Source organism: Trachymyrmex cornetzi, unplaced genomic scaffold (genome assembly GCF_001594075.2).
Source record: "Trachymyrmex cornetzi isolate Tcor2-1 unplaced genomic scaffold, Tcor1.1 scaffold248, whole genome shotgun sequence".
Classification (NCBI taxonomy): Eukaryota; Metazoa; Arthropoda; class Insecta; order Hymenoptera; family Formicidae; genus Trachymyrmex; species Trachymyrmex cornetzi.
The window spans coordinates 500,373-515,766 of record NW_017297144.1 but is presented as its reverse complement, the minus strand read 5'-3'; the positions used below and the strand labels follow the sequence as shown (position 1 = coordinate 515,766).

Below are 15,394 nucleotides of genomic sequence, written 5' to 3'. Positions count from 1 at the left end.
GTATTTTCCAACTGCAAACCTGATGCCAATTTTCTTTCCTTCAAGCTGGGGAGAGAATAAGGGATAAATCGTATACGATCGTTTATTAAAAATTTATTTATAAATGAGATATATATATATTGCGTTTCTTGAAACAAATTTTTCCAATAACTCAATTAATCAAGATATTATTATACATTTCATCTTAGTTTCCAGGAATCGCATAAATTATTCATTTAATTTCGGCGATTCGTGTATTGTTAAACTGGAATATATTACATATTACAAGTTCAATATTTTGTAATACGTGAATGCTCTACTGATGGGGCATTTTATCATTCTTTGGTTTTAAAAACTCGCGTCCTTGCACATACAAATTATAAATTATGATAATAAATATATAGATATAAATTCAAGCAGTAAGATAATTAAGATAAAATAAGATAAAAAAGATAAGACAAAATAAAATCGGTTATAAGAAACATTTAGATAAAAAATTATACGAAAACAATCATTTCCAGAAATGTTCCTTAACTTCGAACTATTATACAGGGATGGTAACGCGTTACTTGCAACACTATTACCGTTATTTTTTTATAATAAATAAAATACGGTTCAGTAATAATGTTACAATTTTTCATGATGGTAACGCCAGAACAATGATGTCAGAGAATTAAAAAAATCACTTTTGAAAATTAATTCGTTATTCATTAAAAAAAAAAAACTCATTACTTAGTCATATGTATAACGAGCACCGAGTAAAATAACGAGTTACCTTTTTTAATGAGTAACGATAACGTTATTTTTTAAAAGTGATTTTTCCTGGTGTTACCGTTACCGTTATAAAAACACTGTAACGTCATTACCAAATCGTCACTATAAAAAAGCAACGATAACAGTAACGGCGTTACAAGTTAGCATTACTCTCTCATTCTTGCTATTACATATCTATACATACGTTTCCTACTTTATAATTACGTATCAAATTGTATATTGTTCAAAATCTTTTTATTCATCGCGTGTTTTGATTGATCAAGAGATCGAGGATTCACGAGACGTATTCACTCTATCCGAAGGAACTATAGATAAATTAGCAATCATTGCGATTCGTCCATCAAAAACATCAGTCCTATTGCTTGAGTGAATTATTTATTTATTTTTATTTATTCTGTTTATTAAAGATACGCTTAGGTACCGAGAACTTCGGTGGCATATAAAGGTTGTGCCTTTGTAAAAGATGACGACGCAAACTAATATTCTGCGTATACTTAGACGGACACAAGTGACACAGGAAGTTTCTCTGGCCGCCACACTCGAACTTCATGTGAGTCTTCAGATTGCGCTTCATCTTGTATGTTCGCCCGCATTGCGGGCACGTTAGTGGCGTCAGCGGTGTCAATGACGTACTTATTGCGTCTTGTGGCTTCTGAAATCCATACACGAGCCCTGCAAACGAAAAAAGAGCGATGTTAGAGTATTTCTTCACACCTGAAACGCCGTGACACGATTGACGTAACTGAAGTTGACTCGTGCCCATAAAACTGGACAGGATAGACACCTCGAAGAACGGTGGGACAAAATCAATTGCATGCACGAATTTGGTGTTCGGTTATTTTTCGCACACGCGAACACTTTATTACATCCCTTTAACCGCACAAATATTATGCACACTATAACACGTATTACAGTAGATCAAGAGTATAATAAAAGATGTCTGAATCACACTCGTAATTGTCGAAGTGAAAGAATGTTTCTCTTTCCTCGCGTGTAACAATGAAAAATAGATAATTTATTATATAAAGAACCTCATTTCTCCTTTATTAGTTGATTAAATTTATTTGATTACTTTTTACACTTATATTTTTATTACTTTATTACATTTAATACTATATACAGATAATTGGCAATCAAAAAAACTGTAATGATATTGATAAAGTCTTTTCTTTGGTTTGAAACACAAACTATACCACATTAACTTCCAGATGTACAATGTCTTCATATTTATCTCATATTTTGTCTAAAATAATATTTTTATTCATACTGCCTGTGATTTAGTCTATTATTAAATCTATTATTAAGTATTAATATTCTATAGTATCATACACTTAAATATAGTATCAAACACTTAATTACTAAATACAATATAGCATTTTGGTTTTGATATATAATTACATCATTTCTATTATCAGAACCATTATTTCTATTATCTATAAAACTATTATCTCTTGCTTTGTATGCTAATAAAATTACAGCAAATTCTGTATTAAAAATCAAGAGTTACACAAATAAGTAAATTAAAAGAAACATACACAACATGATTGAATGCAAAAAGTATAAATCATAATTGATTCCATTACAAGAAATTTTTTGTATCGATGATGTCAATGTGTTACATTAATAATATCATAAAGTTGACGGAAATATAAACAAAACATACATAATTTTATCCATTACCTATATGTGTAGAATGTCAGTTTAAGAAAACAAGGTAATTTTTAATCATCGTTCAATACTTATTAGATATAACTAACATAACAATTATGTTACTAATCTCTTACAAACTGGGTCTCCTTTTTAAAATTTGGGATAAGGGAAATTCAAATGTAAAAGAAAAAAAAGATACGTACATGAAAAAGACGATTTTGCTGAAGTATTTAAAAATTTAGGCACAGATCCGAAAATAATTTTGTTGGACTACGAAATAATTACATAAGAATTTAAAGCATGATGTTGCAAACAGTTTTGACATTTTAATCAATTTTTACGTAATTATTTTAATAATCTAACAAAATAATTTTCAGATTTGTATCTATCTAAATTTTTAGATATTTCAGCAAAACTGTTCTTTCCATATAGACTACATCAATCATGAAGATGATCGATGCATATTAGTCAACAAAAATCACACAAATTCAATTATTTATAACGCATTAACGCTAAAGTCATAACATCAAATACAAATCAAAGTATTTATAGTTTTAATGTTTCGATCGCACGTGACGATCCAGATTGCTCTTCTGGGCAAATCGACCTTTACAAATAGGGCAGATGAATTTCGGCTCTACTCCACACTCGTATTTCTGATGCCGCCACAACGACGTGAAAAATGCATATACACGATTACATTTTATGCATACGTGCTTTTTCTTCGACTTTCTCGCCTTATTATCATACTCATCCTGAGATTGACGATCCTTGTTGCACTCGTACGCTTTATGTCGTAGTAACGAGGCCTTCAAAGCAAACGTCCGGCTGCAATCGTTGCAGAGATACTTACGAGGACCCTTTCCACCGATAATTATGCCTTGGCTTGAGGACATCGAACGGAGGCGTCTAGAGAACATTGCAATTCGCGACGTCGATGGTAAAGTGGGTATCGTCCAATTGGCCGGACTATATCTCGTACCTGCGAATCAAGAAGAGAAAAGATGAAGTTCAATCTCGATGATATTAGCTCGAGGCTTAAATTCGCATAAGTGACATCGGTTAATGCCTCGAAAAAGCAACTGGTGTGCATGATATAAATTATATAAAACATACAAGATATCTGAGACATAATGTGTAATCACAATTCTTAATGATAAACGTACGTAAATAGATACATAGATTTCACTTTTTTAATATTTTCATTAATTATCGATCGAAAAATGAAAGGCCAGGAAAGAAATTTATTTTACATTTATTTTAATAATATATATATATATATATATAATATATAATGAAATTTTATTCGACATAAATGTTATATTTTTTTATCTTTTATCAACATACATATTTTGTCAAGATTGAAAATAACAATATTATACAAGACTTCTATAAAATTATTTAAATTGCGGCTAACAATATAATTAGCCATTTTATGATGAAAACTTTGGCGTCATTCTTATATCCTTTCAAATACAAAAATATGACAAATAAATCAATAAAAAGAAAGGAAATAAAATTTAATATATTTTTAAACAACAATTGCTATCGTTTTGAAATGTTAACGCACATATATGTATTTAATTATTAGTAAAATAATTTTAATCACAACAGATTTAATTTTTTACGTGTAAATAATAAAAATTTTACTTTTGCATATCGTATCATATTTGCATTAAGCATTATATTATCGAAGCACATTATTAATAGTTCATAAAATCAGAAGATAAATCAAGAATTTAATTTAACTATTTTTTACGTGGCTATTTTAATCTCCATATACCTCTTAGAATTTCTTGTATTCGCCTATCCTTACGAAAAAATATGATTGGGAGCCAATAGTACTATTAACCAATAATAACTATTGATAGCTCAATGGTTACTATTTGTCAGTCAACAGTTATGATTGAATATCAAAAATTACTATTGGTTCCTAATCACATTTTTTCGTAAGGATAATCATTGTCCAGCCACGCAGCAATCAAATATAATTCACTAATACAATGAAACAAGTTAGAGATTTTGCGTAAAATCAGGATAAACATTAAACGCATTGGTCTCCTGTGCATGAAAATTCATTTCAACATCGGTATGCGCTTCGAAAACCTGTTGATGACCATATTGCGAATTCTGTTCTAAGAGATGCTGATGGCGCGCCAGTATGTGTTTCATCAGGCTGTCCTTGTATCTGGTTCTGTGTGGACAAAAGGCGCATTTGAACTTCGGATCGACTCCACACTCGAAATCGTGATGCCGCTTCAGATGGTGCTTGTGCTTGTAAGTTTTGCCGCAGGTGACACAGGTATGTTTGGATATCGTAACGTATTTCAGATCAACTGAAACAGAAAAAAGTTTATCAACGATTAGCACGAATCATTTTTCCAATGAAAAATGTAATGCTTCATGACGATATCAAGCTTCTTCCGGGAGCGTTCGGGTAGTAAAAGTAACGTTCTCCGTGACATTCCGTCTCTGTCGTCCACTAAATATGCTTAGCGTGAACATCAAAAGGCAAACACAAATGTTATTCTGTCTTATGGAACCTACACAATATGGATTATTCACATATCGTATATCTAACAATTAAGATAGGTACCTGACCACTTTTCTTAAACCCTACTTACCTCTTTGTTATTGTTATTCGATCGCTAATTATCATTTTGCATTCTCAAAGAGGTTCATGATTTAGAGTCTATATTACAGAACGTAATTAACGTGTCAAAATAAGGAAAAAAATAGGATTTGATTGGCAAGGAATTTTAAAAATATTAGTTTTAGAATGAAATGTAGATTTTATTAAATTACTCAAAAATTTTTATTTTAAATCTAAAATAATCTTCATCAGACAGATTTCTACGTTAGGATAGCGATACAAATATGGAATGCTTTACAATTGAAACAAATTAATAAAAAAAAAATATACACATTTCGAAACTTTACTACATATACATTTTTAGACAATATAGTCAAGATTTCTTTCTCAGACTGAAGATATATATTAGAAATCTTAAAGAAGTCGTACGAGAAAATTCTCATTTATTCTCGTATTGTCCCTTCATTCTACGAAGAAGGGTCTCCTCGAGATCTTGGTAAATCTTCGACACTCGAGCAAATAGAAAGTCGACATTACTTAACAGGTCGAGAAAGTTTTTCATGAATCCTGCTTATAGATGGACATGCGAGGTACGAAGCCGTGCTTGGCGTGTTTCATCATGTGAACTTGAAGATACGACTTGTAAGTTGCTTTGTACGGACAATAGGAGCACTGATGCGTCGGCTGCTTGCCGCACTCGTTCGTCACGTGCCTCCTTAGATTCTTCATCTGATGATAACGGCGATCGCAGTTGTCACAGGCGAAGCGACCTTGACCACGACACCGCCGTCGATCCTTCCCCGTAGCCCTTTGAACCACGTAATAGCTCATCTTCATGTAACCTGAAAACACGAAGAGCACTTTATTAATACTAGAAGTAGCACTGGTCTTCGTCATCCTCGTAGTTTGATATAGGAAAAAAGTATTTCATTAATCGATGTCTATCTTAAATCGAATATATAAACAAAACTATTTTGTTGACAAAGTCAACTCAAGTCCTGCGTGATATCAGATACAGTAAAAAAAAATAATTGCAAACAGGATAGCTTTCGAGTAGGCTGGATCGTAAAGTTTTAACGTGATCGAAAAATAACAATATACGAATATACAAAGCTATATGAGAAGAGATCCGCCAAGTATCTGGAAAGTATAATATATAATATCACAAAAGCATGCAAATACAATTACACATCCCCATGTGCATTTTATTTAAAGAAAGAACATTCTTAAATTAATTCTTCAAAACTTGTTCTATATATACTCACGCTTTGTATTCTTCATACCACCTATACATAGTACAATTATTCGTAAATTTTCTCATCTCATTGTCTTCCTAAATGCACTGTGAAGAGTTGAGCGACGATTGAATTCGTATCTAGTGCATTAAGATCTAGTTTCTCCAGGAATTAAGAATGATATTAGCGAGGAAATAATAATACGCGTCAATATTTCTCTCAATGTGTATTACGAAGATAAAGAGAATATTTTACAAACCACTGTTACAACAATCGAACGTTCGAACATTTGTTCTGACTTACTTTGACGCGTTATTAGCTAATAATAAGATGTCAATTTTATTTACAATTGCACAAGATATTCTTCTACGTAACTGATATTCTATGGAGACATTTCCCATGCAATTAGTAAAAAATATCAATGTATGCTCATTTGATCGCATTTTTAAAAACGTACCAATAGATGGCCCACCCTGTAGAATGTGACAATATTACAAATGTAATCAATCATATTTTTCGTTTTATAAATTAATGATTCTATAAATATTTGAATATATATAATATAACAAATCTTCACAGAAACGTACTGTACATCAACATAAAAATTGATTTATTATCTTAAGGCAGAAAGCAGCTTTTAATATCACGATGTGAAAAATCGATTTCATCCCACACTTTGTAAAACAGAGTCAAAATAAAATTTATTTGATACGTTTGATAAATATAAAAATATAATTCGATTATCCATAATTCTAATCTCAGTAACAAAAAAGGAGAATAAATAAAGTTGTTCGACAAATGATTAATCGTTAGGAAATGGGAACGGCAAATTTGGATGTACATGTGTGATGTGCTTCGTTATGCTGGCCTTGTACTTGCTCTGATGTTTGCAATAAGGGCACTTGTGCTTCGGCGCCTTACCGCACTCGACCACGATATGTCGACGCAACGATCTCTTCACCTTGTAGCATCGTCCACAACGAGGACATGGGAAATTCTTCGGCTGTTGAACTTCCATCACTATTTGGCCCTCGCTTGATCGATAAATCGATTTGATTCGCTGCGAAGACAATGCCAAAGGATCGATGTCCGCCACAGTGTTGAAGTGCCATTCTGAAAATGTTTGTGCGATTGTTAGACAGGAATTCATTTATGACATTTTGCTACACGTAAATATGTGTGTATATATGTATATATATATATATGTATATAAATCGTAAACTTATTATGTGTGATCAAGCATCCGTACAGGTGTTCTTCCGACAGCAACATCGATCCGATAAAGACTTACTTAACATATGAATCGAGTAACGATTTATCTCATAAGAAAAATTTTAATACAATATTTATTGCTAATAGATGACACATTTTTTAATAAAAAAATATTTTAAAATATTAATATTTTAAAATATTTAAAGATATTTTTAGATTATTAATACAGAAAATTAATTTTAAAAAATAAAGATATTATTAGATTAAGTAATATAAAACTCATACACTGGTGATACAATATGGTGTCTTTGTGTTTTATATTAATTAATCTCTTCAGAGATAACTATAATATATGCAATCAAAAATTAAAATCACTGATTAAAAAGAACAAATTAGATATTCACTTTAATATATAAAATAATACAAATTATTATAATAATAATTATTGTTAAGGTGTTTTTCTCTTCAGCAAAACATATTCAAATAATCCCAAGAGATCGATCAATAATATCTCAATCAATTTTTTGTGCAATTACATCAATTTGTTTAAAACGTTTTATAGAGTCTGAGCATTTATTATTTTCAGCAAATAGCTCTATTAGTCACGAAGTTACCATCGAAAAAACAATGTTCCAATCACTCTTGCGATTATAAGTCAAATATCTTTACCCTTTATTTTCACAGTCGTACATTTTATGCAGTAACGTCTCCGATAAGAAGAGCAGTCAAAGAACGATATCTTCAATATTCTAAAACTGAAATAACCACGGTTGCTGAAAAAAATCTTAGAATTTTGTAAAATAGATTGAATGTAAGCAATTATTTCATTTAAGGAAGCTATATAATACGTCGTAATATAAAACAAGCCTCAGATTAATAATTGAAACAAAACGTCAAATGTAATTGATAGGGTTGTTATAGGAAAAAAAGCGGTTTATCATAATTTTTATTGAAGTATATATATATATATATATATATAAATAGGTATCTATAATACTTCGCGTTTCGCACGATGTTCACGCACACACACACGCACACACACACGTGTAGTTGTTACGTTTTATAATAAACGTATTGCAAAGCGTATTACTACCCACATAAGCGTGCATAGTCTATGTCTTTCTTATTGTCAATCGTGCATGAATGTTAATAATAAGTTCATTTGTATTTTTCGTCATTTATCGGATGTTTACCGATATCTCGAAACTTACTCGTTCAGTACATTCAGTTTCGTTCTCAATAAACTTAATTGTATTAGGATGAATATTGTTTAACAAGAATTAAATAATTAAATAAGCTCCTTCAATATAAAAAGTAATTACGTATATTGACTCGATGCTTCTCTGTTTCGCAAGTTAACACTCATTAAACTTTGGCATTGAAAAATCTACGATACATATTTCGTACTTTTGAACCAATAATGCTGCTTTTTCCAATCACTCAAAAGAGCGACATGACACATTTGTATCTTAAATATATTTTTTGTAGATATTAAAAAACTAAATCTTTTATTTCAATCTCTTATTTAAAAAAATTATAATGTATAAGGAAGAAAGGGTACACCAAGAAAAAAATTTACCGAATCTTAATATATATTTTTTCCAATAGTACTAACTAAATATTTACTTACAGTAAATAAATATTTATTCGATAAAAAATAATCGTCAAATCGAATTAATAGTTCTTGTATCAAGTATAAATATATGTTTACATTTAGTAAATATTTAATCAGTATATTCAAATAAATATTTATTAAAATTTAGTATATTTTTTTCAGTGTAAGCATTTAAGTTGACATATACTTAAAATATATACTGTCGAAATCTTATTAAAAAAATTATTTTTAAATCTGTAAACTACTAAAAGAAAGAATATTTATAATTTAAGAGTTTTGGGCATAATGTTATATACATCTAAGTTAATTCTTGCCTTGAATTACTTTTCTAAATTAATGAAAAAACCAAAGATATAAAAATTACAAAATTAAATTAATTGCAAAATTATATATATGTATAAAAAAATAAAAAATCTGTTTTTGATAATAAATATGCTGCTAATTTTACTAAAAGGTCAGGCTTCATAATTATAGTATCAAACAATATGACTATATATTATAGATCAAGAGATATAATAATAATATTATAAATAAAGTACAGTACGGTATTGCGATCTCTTTCCTTCAAAAAATACAGAATAGTCGCGACGAAATTCCGGGAGGGGATTGTACGTTTTTATTACCTCTACATATGTATCAGACTATCTCACTGATGATGACGCATAAAACGGTGGCTTATAAAAATATAGACTATTGCATCATTACAAAATAAACGCTTATTAGCGATATTCTGTCAGAGTATTCTCTGCTTGCAGAAGGAAGAACAGAATGATACTAAAAAAAGAAGCATAGCAAATATACGATTATATAAATTCGGTAATGGGAAGAAATATATAACACTGGCGGACCAAGGCTCAAACCACTTGAATACGAGATAATTCAAAATTATTGCATATAGTTAAGAAGATATTATATCGTGGCATCATTATAATAGCGAATTCTTTGAAAATATATTAATAACAAATTCCTTAAAAATATATTAACTCATTTTAATATATACAATCATTAGATTACTATTTCCAGTATTGTACTAAAAATATTCTCACTAATTTTTTAAATGTAATAAAAAATTTACATAATGCCATTAATAAATTATATTTAATAAATTTATTTGAGTGTATACCAGATTTATATGATAAATGTATGAGAGATTTATAAATATATTTATATAAATTTTTTTTGAATATATAACTGCATAACATTATATGGCTTTAATCAGTATTGTAATTATAAATCAAACATTAATCAACACGTAAATAGCGTAAATTCTGAATTATCTAGTACGGAACATTGCATGTATATATCTAATATATCATGCATTTTCGGACGCGGATATGATTCAATTCCCAGCATCCGTTGAAGACGTCTTGTTGCCATTGGGCACAGTATAAAATTCGCTCAATAACTTCATATGCCTGCCGTTCAGGTGAGTGTTCAGACTTGACTTGTGTTTCGTTCTGTAAGGGCACAAGGGGCAGTGGAATTTGGGCTCCACGCCGCACTCGTGCTTCAAATGCCTAGCCAAGCTGGAGTAGTAGCTGTAGACTTTGCCGCAATTTCTGCAGGGGTACGTCACCCTCTGGCAATTCAGATAACCCACCGAACGCGCATCTGGAAAATAAAAGAACACAGGAATACCCGGTTAGAGAGTATTGTTCATGGACGCGGCTGCGACTCTTCCTCGCGAATTCGTGCATAACGTGCGGATAGAGAAGAGAAGACTCATCGATGATGTTTAGGATCTAGCTGGGTGTTTACTCGTTTATCTCTCGTAGCTTAGACTGTCCCAAAGGAAATACGTGTCGCGTTAAACAAACAAACCACCATATCTGTACTTTCACAATCGTATTTGAATGAAGATACATTTCATGCTAAGTTCATAAATGGCGAATTTTTCATGAACATTATTTTTCAGTTACATAACAGTCAGTTTCGTCGAATAGCTTGTATGTACAGTGAAGGAAAATGAAAAAAGATTAACATAAAGTCTTGCAGAAGAACGATGTATTTAGAGCAATGTATAAATATCTTAATAATTAATAAACGCGATAAATAAATTGATTTTGGCATTTAGATCACATTTATAATCATTGTCTCGAATAAATAAGAATGACGGGTCTGAGAATGACACATCGAGTCTGAATATATGACAGAAATCTAGAGTCATTCTAAATATTATTCAAAACCAAAAAATTATTGAAAAATATTTGAAAATCTTGAATATGTCAAAAGTCATTTGAATATCTTGAATATCTTGAAAAAATATACTAATTTCGATAGAATAGAAAATATATTATATTTATGTATATTACGTTATATATATATTTTTTATATATATTATTTAAAAGTTATATAATATATTTTTATTTTTATAAAAAATTGTTAGATTATTTTTACATTATCCCATGATCTCACTAAGATATAGATAATAATTTTACTTTTCAGAATTTTTAATATTGTTTTGAATATTTAAACGTTCTTCAAGATTTTCTAGACATTCGGAACATTCTAGATTTTTCAAGAATGTCAAAAATTTCTGGTTTTAAATAACATTTCTCAAAATAATTCGAATGTTTGTACAATAGAATTGTTTGAAGACTTTTAAAAGAAAGTTCATAATATTCATAGTTTCAAATATCGATTAAGGACTGAAAAATACAACAAGTTGTATTTTTCAGATATTGAATAATTCCGTCAAACTATATAAATAGTTCCGTCAACTATTTTATATATTTCGTGAACATCGCCATCAAATAATTTTGACTTTGAAAAATACGAATTGTCATAACAGTTAAGATTGAACATATTCATCATTATATACAAATTTAATTGACATTAATCAGAATCAGAAGACGAGAATAGGAATTTCAAGCGATAAAACTGCAAAGCCAGAGGAACAGTGTGACGTTTAATATGATTAAGAAGTTTGCTCTTCAACCCTGTTTGGTATGGGCAATATCCGCACATGAATTCGGGTGGCATTCGGCAACTCTCTTTGCATCTCTTCATGTGTTGATATAGAACCCACTGGTTTTTAATTTTTTTATTGCATAATGGACATTTGCGTGACAACAATGGATGGCACTTTTCTGCAACAAATACATCCATAATGATTAATAAAGATCTTTACTAAAAAATTTGCACATATTCTCGAATAATTGTTACCATTAAACTCTTTCTTGATAAATCAATAGTTAATGGATAATCTGTTCAAATTAGATAAAACTTGCATAAATATAATTTATTATAACAGTTAATTATTAATAACATTAAAAATAATCATCTTGAAATGAATTGCAATTATTAAAAATATATAATAAAAATATAATAAAAATGAGAAAGTTATTTTGAAATTGTTAAAACATTGATCATCAAGAAGCAGAAGAAAAAAAAATTAGATGAGATAATTTTTCTGTTTAATATTTTCTATTTATTTACCAATGTGTTTATTTATTTTTATCGTGTATTTATTATCGTATTATAACAATTACAATTTTTATTAAAATTTTTATTTTTTGTAATCTTCAATCTAATAACATATTATTCTAAATAAACAACAAAACACAAATATATACAAGGATGAAACAGTAGACAACATAAAACCAAAATTCCGTGACCAATTTTTATTAATGTTTTTCCGTATGCTAGAGTAATGTCATTCGATTAATCATGAACAATCGTAAACAACATCAAAATGGAAAATGCAATTACAAAATTATATTGAGGATGTTTTATACATATTTTCAAACGATAACAAAATTATGAAAAAATGATATATCATAGATTATTCTACACCATGTTTAAAAATAATACGACAAATTTGGTGACGGTTTACTATGTGGATTATAAGTTATTTTATTAAATATGTAGTAGTATATTTTTAATCTGTGCTCTAATAAAATTATATGGAAATGCATTATAAAATAAATGATAAAAATCTTAATTTTTTAAAATAAGTATATTATGTATTCAAAATTATTTACGTAGAGTTAAATTACGATGCATAAATTAGTCGTCCAGTAAATAAACAAAATATTTATTTGTTCAATATCTTTGTAACTAATCAGTAAATCGCAATGAAACTTTGCACATAAATTATTTTGAATATTTAAAGTACTTATTTTAAAAAATGTAAATTTTTTAATCATTTTTTAAATTTTAATTGTTAATAAAAATAACAAATAAAATAAATAAACTACAAAAATATAATCTTATCCACACAACTTTCATTGTATATAATTTATTGAATTAAATATTGAACATACTTCCGAATTTAATTTTCTTTGCAGAGACTGTACATCTAATACATCCTATACTTTAAAAAAAAGTTTACGATTTATTTTAATTGCCAAAATTTCTTTATCAACTATTATTTAATCTAAAACTATTATTTAATATGATAAAAATAGAATATTAAATTAATGAAAAATTATTTAGATTGTTGGATTACAATATTTTTTTTACATTGTTAATAAAAAATAGAATTGATTGCAATCAAGAAACAAAAATGTAATAATATGAAATGTTATTACACTATATGTAATGTTATGTCGATTCTTATCATTCATAAATCACAAATATATCCCAGTAAGCAAGAAACATTTTGGAACATTTCAGTAACATTGTAGCAATGTTACAACGTTGCTACAATGTTGCTGAAATTTTCCAAAATGTTTCTTGCTTACTGGGATATAAGAATTGTTAAACAATTCATGCAATAATATAAATTTAATCCAATTCTACTGCATAAGAGGTGAGAAAATGTAAATAATGATATCGTGTTGATTTAAAAAAAAACTTTTAATATATATATATATATTTCTTTTGTCGTGCTAATAAGATCAAAGAACTTTATGCCATTTAAACTGGGTTGTTCCACTTTTTGATAAACTTCAGTTCTTATTCTCTTACTCTTTTACTCTTTTGTTTATCTAATAGATACATCATCACATAATTTATCCGAAAATGGAACAACCGCCCCTTAAAAATTTACGATATTTTTTGAACATTAAGAATTCTTGAACTTCGTGTAAATCACTCGCGTTGGAATGCCCCGTTTGCTGTATCGATGTAGAACTGATTTGGATATGGAGTACATTTTCTCGGCCTTCCTCAAAGACATTCCATTGGCGACAGCGTTAACGGCTCTCCTCGCCTGTTCCAAATCGCGTATAAATATTCGCGATTTCGCCGCACTTTGTAAAGGAGTCTCGTAAATGAATGGTCCTGAAACAGGAAAGAGGCGCAAATAGAGTACACATACTCAGAAGAATTCTCAACACTTGGACGAAACAAATTCTACCACACTTGCTCTTTATTTCCTCTTTATATTCCTCTATCCGCAGGGAAAAATTGAAGAAAATGATAAAATGGAATATTAAATAATCAAGACATTAAAAATAAATAAGAGAGAAAAATAAAATTTCGCTCGAGGTAATTAAAAGGAAAGAGTATATGGATATTCTGAAAAACTATGCTCTTGTTTTCAAGGATGTGACTTCAGGACAACGTTAAGAATACGAACGATGATTTGAACTAATTCCAGGTTATAAGCAACAATCTCTCAGATCTGAGTGACATAAACAACTATTTTATTGAAGATCATCAAAGCGAAGACACGTATTGTGAAACATAGTCAATCAATAATATAATCGATAATATGATTTTGCCATCTGCCTCTTATACTCTCGCATGAATCCTCTTCATGTGCGATTTCAGATTCCACTTGCGATTGCTCTTGTAACTGCAGTAGGGGCAGCATTCCGCCTTCTCCTGGCCGCAAGAAGCTTTAATGTGCTCCACAAGATGATGTTTCCATCGATATGACTTTGCGCACTTGGAACACTTGAACCTACCAGCGACTTGCCTGAATCGCAAGCGGTCAACGTAGGTATGATCATCGCTGGATCGATTGGTCGTGTTCGTATCGAATGCTTGATAATCTTCAACCCAGACAACAAGCGGACCTGAAACACAAAAGCCAGCTTGTCATGTATGCGTTGACGCAACCGAGTTGTTAAGAGCATCCACTTGTGCGTTCCCAGACGCGATCTGCTTTACTTAAAATATTTACATCTAAGCAGCATGCGATGAATTCAAAGACATTTTCATAATAAATTTTATACCTATGGATTAAAAAAATTGGAATTACTGCGTCGTCTCTGTTCATTTTAATACCCATTATGACTCTAAACTGTTAAATTACCCGCAAGTAATTAATGGAAAGATATCGTGACAATCCGCACATTTTTTTTTATTAATAGGAGAATAAAATAAGACGGTGAAAAATAAAATGAAAAATATTAGAGTTATGACAATTCAATAAAAAAAAGTTAA

The 15,394-nt window shown here is 29.6% G+C and overlaps 1 protein-coding gene across 10 annotated transcripts in view; it reads right to left on the bottom strand.

The window, feature by feature from the left end:
* The window catches only part of LOC108761337 (longitudinals lacking protein), a 236,588-nt gene that overhangs the window by 91,159 nt on the left and 130,035 nt on the right, over positions 1–15,394 (bottom strand). The window contains exon 7 of one of the 10 annotated variants that reach the window (XM_018507800.1): positions 2,943–3,385. The exons of the other annotated variants lie outside the window; for them this stretch is intronic. Within the exon in view, the coding sequence (XP_018363302.1) occupies positions 2,958–3,385 (428 nt within the window). The 3' untranslated portion in view covers positions 2,943–2,957. Of the gene's footprint in view, positions 1–2,942; positions 3,386–15,394 lie in introns of those variants that run through there. 10 annotated transcript variants of the gene reach the window in all.